Source organism: Myotis brandtii, unplaced genomic scaffold (genome assembly GCF_000412655.1).
Source record: "Myotis brandtii unplaced genomic scaffold, ASM41265v1 scaffold277, whole genome shotgun sequence".
NCBI classification, from domain to species: domain Eukaryota; kingdom Metazoa; phylum Chordata; class Mammalia; order Chiroptera; family Vespertilionidae; genus Myotis; species Myotis brandtii.
In genome coordinates, this window is record NW_005360548.1 from 824,108 (window position 1) to 829,876 (window position 5,769).

At 54.9% G+C, this 5,769-nt stretch overlaps 1 protein-coding gene across 3 annotated transcripts in view; it reads left to right on the forward strand.

The window, feature by feature from the left end:
- Positions 1–4,541, forward strand: part of NUMBL (numb homolog (Drosophila)-like) — a 37,450-nt gene extending 32,909 nt beyond the window's left edge. For all 3 annotated transcript variants that reach the window (XM_005868790.2, XM_005868793.2, XM_005868792.2), the window contains 2 exons: positions 1,224–1,346; positions 2,734–4,541. In XM_005868790.2, coding sequence (XP_005868852.1) covers positions 1,224–1,346; positions 2,734–3,365 — 755 coding nt within the window. In that variant the 3' untranslated portion in view covers positions 3,366–4,541. The remainder of the gene's footprint in view (positions 1–1,223; positions 1,347–2,733) is intronic.
- The last annotated feature ends 1,228 nt before the right edge of the window (positions 4,542–5,769 follow it).

Consider the following 5,769-nt stretch of genomic DNA (forward strand, 5'->3'; position numbering starts at 1 on the left):
ACTCCTCCAGTCAGTTTCTTCCTCATGCTCATTGGAGCATCACCCCTGTTGCTGAGCTGTCACAGGCACGTGTGGCCCCACACCGCTGTTTATTCAGATGGTCCCTTTGCTCATCTCAAGTGCTCTTGAGGCCCCACATCTGCTCACTGTCTTCCTGGCACAGCTGTGTCTCTGCCCTCGTGATACGTGTTATAGGCCAGCGTGGACAGGGCCCCATTTTGCCACCCAAAGCAGGACAAGTGATCCCCAGCCAGTGAAAAACAGTGTGGCCCACATCCATTCTGACTGGTCAATGCTCTTGCCATCTATGTGGTTAAATATATTTTTTAAATTAATATATGTTTTTATTTTTAAAAACATAATTGATTTCAGAGAGGAAGGGAGAGGGAGAGACAGAAACATCAATGAGACAGAATCATTGATTGGCTGCCTCCTGCACGCCCACTATTGGGGCTCAAGCCTGCAATACGGGCATGTGTGTGACCTGAAATTGAACCGTGACATCATGGTTCATAGGTTGATGCTCAGCCACTGTGCCACGCTGGTCGGGCACTATCTGTTTTTAAACAGTTTAAATATTTCTTCTGGTTTGTAGCTATAGACAGGTCCTCCTTGAGGTCCCCCTTGATTTGGGGCCCCTGTGACTGCCATCCAACTGCTGGGAAAATGTCCCAGGGCCAAGAGACCAGAGAAAGAGGCTGATGACTCCATCACTGCACCAGGAGTTGATTAAGGGAATTTACTTACGAGGCACATCGTGGGCAGAGGCCAGATGACACGAAGTGCCACAGGGCAGGCGCTCAGAGGTTATACGGGACAGGGCAGGATGGAAGGGTGCGGGGTGTGACCTGCCCCAGGTAAGGGGAAACCACTTACATGCTTGCCTGGGCCGGGCAGTGACCTGTTCCAGGAACAGCACACCTGGGGCAGAGGAGAGGTCTCTCAGGGGACGCAGCCTCAGTTCTGCTCTGACCTGGCTTGTGGGTCCAGTCCAGACTATCAGTACCCCAGTGTCACACACTCCTTGCACCACCCAGATGTCACACACACACACACACACACACACACACACACACACACACGCACAAAGTTATCATTTTTGTGACCATGGCCACTTAGTTACTTAGTTACCACACACCTTGTGAGAGGAGCACCTGAGAGCAAAGGGGTCAAGAACAGGGTCTGGGCCTATCACTGACCTCCGCCTCTCCCTGACCGCCCAGTGCCTGAGATGGAGCCGCCCGGGGCCAGCGACAGCGACAGCATCAGTGCTCTGTGCACACAGATCAGCTCGTCTTTTGCCAGTGCTGGAGCGCCAGCACCAGGGCCGCCGCCCGCCTCCACAGGTGAGCACAGCCCTGCCTGGGGCCCCCCTGCATCCCCCTGCTCCACTCGGGGTCACCGCAGGGACTCCAGGGATCTTGGAATCCCACAGGCTTAGGACCGTGGGTCATCTTAGAGCTCTGGGAGCACCTTAGAACCAAGGAATCACTTTGTTTTTTTAATCCTCACCCAAGGATATGTTTTTATTGATTTGAGAGAGGAAGGAGGAGAGAGAGAGAGAAACATCAACTGGTTGCCTTCCATACGTGCTCCTACTAGGGATTGAACCTGCAACCTAGGTATGTGCCCTGACCAGGAATCGAACCCACACCTTTTTGGTGTATGGGACGATGCTCCAACCAGCTGAGCTACCCGACCAGGGCCCCATGGGATCCTTGTTATTTTTCTTTTGTTTTTAAATATGTTTTTATTTCAGAGAGGAAGGGAAAGGGAGAGAGAGGTAGAAACATCAATGATGAGAGAGAATCACTGATTGGCTGCCTCCTGCATGCCCCCTACTGGGATCGAGCCCACATCTGGGGCATGTGCCCTGACTGGAAATCTAACCGTGACCTGGTTCATAGGTCGACGCTCAACCACTGAGCAACACCAGCTGGGCCATGGGATCATTTTTAAACCTTCCTGTCTTAGCCTGGCCGGCGTGGCCAGTGGATTGAACATCGTCCGTGCACCAAGAGGCCTCCAGTTCAGTTCTGGTCAGGGCACATGCCCGGGTTGCAGGCTCCATCCCCAGTAGGGGGCGTGCAGGAGGCAGCCGATTGATGTTTCTCTCTCATCGATGTTTCTGTCTCCCTCTCCCTTCCTCTATATCTAAAAAATCAATAAAAACATACATTTTTAAAAAGACTTCCTGTCTTAGAATAATGAAAGTCAGAAACCTCTAGCCTTAGCATCACAGGATACTGGAATCTAACTGATTTGGGGCCATGACCCTGGAGTCTCACAGCTTTAGAGAGTGCTCTCTGAGACAGCGCAGTGGAGTCGCCTCGCCTCGGGGCTATGGTAGAACCAGGAGAGCACCTTAGACTTGCAAACAATGTAAATTTAAAGCTCTTAGAAAACAGAAACTTAAAACCATGGAACCTTACTCATCACGTTAGAATGAGGAAGATCTATGGAGCCTTAGAATCTTAGCCTCCTAAAACAAAACATCCTCAAAGTATCAGAGCCAAGGGTGCTATTAAACATAGTTAATAACAAGTGATTGATTGTCAGTCCTGCCTGTATGTTTCCCATCGTGGGGCCTTAGAATCCCAGAACTGTATGTTCTTAGCACCGCAGAACTGTTATGTGGTCCAGGACGGATTCAGGCCTAGCTCAGAGTCTGACCCCAGCCTCGGGTTCCTTCTGACGCAGCCCTCGCCCTCACCTGCCCTCTCCTCTGCCCAGGGACGTCTGCCTGGGGCGAGCCCTCGGTGTCCCCGGCAGCCGCCTTCCAGCCTGGGCACAAGCGGACCCCTTCGGAGGCCGAGCGGTGGCTGGAAGAGGTGTCCCAGGTGGCCAAAGTGCAGCAGCAGCAGCAGCAGCAGCAGCAGCAAGTGTCCTCGGTGCCTGCCGTACCCCCTCCCCTGCAGCCCTTCCCCGCCCCCGTGGGGCCCTTCGATGCCGCACCTGCCCAGGTGGCCCTGTTTCTGCCACCCCCACACATGCAGCCCCCTTTTGTGCCCACCTACCCAGGCTTGGGCTACCCGCCCATGCCCCGCGTGCCCGTGGTGGGCATCACGCCCTCGCAGATGGTGGCCAACGCCTTCTGCTCAGCTGCCCAGCTCCAGCCACAGCCCACCGCCCTGCTCGGGAAAGCTGGAGCCTTCCCCCCACCTGCTGTGCCCAGTGCCCCTGGGGGCCAGGCCCCCCCACGCCCCAATGGGGCTCCCTGGCCCCCAGAGCCAGCACCCACCCCAGCCCCTGAGTTGGACCCCTTTGAGGCCCAGTGGGCAGCATTAGAAGGCAAACCCGCCGTAGAGAAGCCTTCTAACCCCTTCTCGGGCGACCTGCAAAAGACCTTCGAGATTGAACTGTAGCCCCAGCCGCCCTGCCCACCCCATGATCTCCAGGTGCCCCACACCTAGGAGTTGAAGCCCACCTCTCCCCTCATCTTGCTCCCTGGGGCTTCGCCCCTCAATATCCCTCTAACTCCTCCTCTCGACCACCCCCACAACCACTATAGAACCGACATTGTGACGCCCAGGTTTCCACAGGATGGAATTCAGGGACAGACCAGCCTGGCAATGCTCCCTCCCCCACCCCAGGCACCGCGATGGCTGTAGTCCCACGGAGCGCCCTCGGTTCAAGCTACAGTTTCCAGTTTCTGTTGTTGACCTTCCACCTTCCCCCTTCCACTGTTGGATGGGCTGGGGGAGGGATGTCCATTTAGGGGCTCTCCTGGGCCCCACATGGTTGCCCCCCCACCACACACACAGCACAAGCAAAGGGCTTCCCTCTGCCCACCTGCTGCGTTCACTGCCAATGCTGTGCTCACCCTGTTAGCCCTCTCCCCCACTCGGCCCACATCTTCCTTGGACCAAGGTCTCTTGGGGGCAGGGGCCAAGTTGGGGGCCCAGGAAGTGAGTTTGGGGGGAGGGCAAGGAGATGCTCAGTTACCTCACGTTGGTGCCCCCTGGGGAGGGGCCCAGAGGAAGGGGGAGGGGTGCCTGGCGGGTACTTTTCTATCTTTTATTTCCAGATTTTTTTGTATCTAAACTTGCAGATTTGTATTATACCAGGATAGCCAATAAAGGAAGAATATAATGGTGCCCCTCAGGAAAGCGGGGTGTGTGTCTGGGAGGGACGGTGAGGTCACAGCCTTCCTCCTGAGGCGTCCCCTAAAGCAAGAGGGTCTCCCTGCATGATAACCCGAGTCAGAACGTAGCAGCAGGTAGCAGCTGGCCTGGCACGGAGAGGTGAGTAGTAAAGGGTGCCCACAATTAATCACCCCATTTCTGATGCTTCAGATTTTGAACCCAGGAATTAAAATTCTAATCTGCTGCTAATAAGTTCAGTATTAAAATCCCTTCAAGTTAACGAGGTTTGGAATAATATGAGCTGGTCGATTCTTGTGTCATCGATTGTATTCTCTGTAACCGAGACCAAAGTGTCATTTGATGTGGCAGCATGTTCCAAGTCTGTCTTGTTTTGGGGCCCCTTGATATAATCTACCTTATATATTTTTAAATATATAAATTATATGCTTAACTCTTTATAGCTCTTTAAAACGAGGTGATTGACTTGGTGAAGCCCAATGTTATCTCCCCATTGGAGGGATGGGAAAGTTGCGTCACTCTCCCCTGATTGGTGGGGGAGCTCATTCCAACCTGAAGGCCAGTCATTAACCACCGGCTGTGAGGAAGCAGTCTGGGGCAGTGATGGCGAACCTTTTGAGCTCGGCGTGTCAGCATTTTGAAAAACCCTAACTTAACTCTGGTGCCGTGTCACATATAGAAATTTTTTGATATTTGCAACCATAGTAAAACAAAGACTTATTTTTGATATTTATTTTATATATTTAAATGCCATTTAACAAAGAAAAATCAACCAAAAAAATGAGTTCGCGTGTCACCTCTGACACCCATTTCATAGGTTCGCCATCACTGGTCTAGGGCCTGCCCTCAGGGGTTTGCATTATAGTCCATCAGCTGTGGGTCCCACTCCTTCAGGCCCGGGGCCAAGTAGCCTCTTCTTACAAGTGGACCCTCTTCCCAGGCCCCGCCCCCACACAGTCCTTCCAAAGGTAGGAAGACCTTTGACCCTTCAGGCTGGGTCAGGAGCACTCCCCTCCCCCCACTTGGGTCCTAAGGGCCCCATCCCAGCCCTGACCCGTCCAGGGCAGTCACTGTCTGGTGCCCCATTGGACCGGGAGTGAGGCTGGGTCGGGGCAGCGCAGAGCAGGCATCTCAGCAGTTCTCTGCAGACGCTGGGCTGGCCGGGAGGGCCAGGGCGGCCTAAGCTTGGACAGGGGCGATGCCACCGATTGGATGGACGGGGAAAAGGCCACGCAGCACACGGAGAACAGGGACAGAGTCAAGATCTTCTCGGCCAGAGGCTGACCTTTACACAAAACCCTGTGCCCAGGGTGGCCCTTCTCAGAGGCCACCCGACCCCCCACCCCCCACCCCCAGTCCCACAGACGCAAATGTCCCGGTCCGAGGCGCTCCCTGAGGCAGTTCCCCACCTCCCTCCCTCCCTCGCCCGATGGGGACACCCCCAGTTCCGGTGCTTCTCCGCTAACACCATGGATCTGGGTTCACCTCCCACCCTCCACGTCCCCGGCTCGGGGCTCGGAATAGACCCGGACAACAGAGCGTCCGTGCCCTAGCGGTGACCTCGCAATGTGGGGTGGGCGTCCACCGCAGGCCGGTTCGGCGCCCCTTTTCCAGTTCAGCTGCTCTCGCCACCCACGGAGCCGCAGTGTCTTCGGAAACGTTCTCG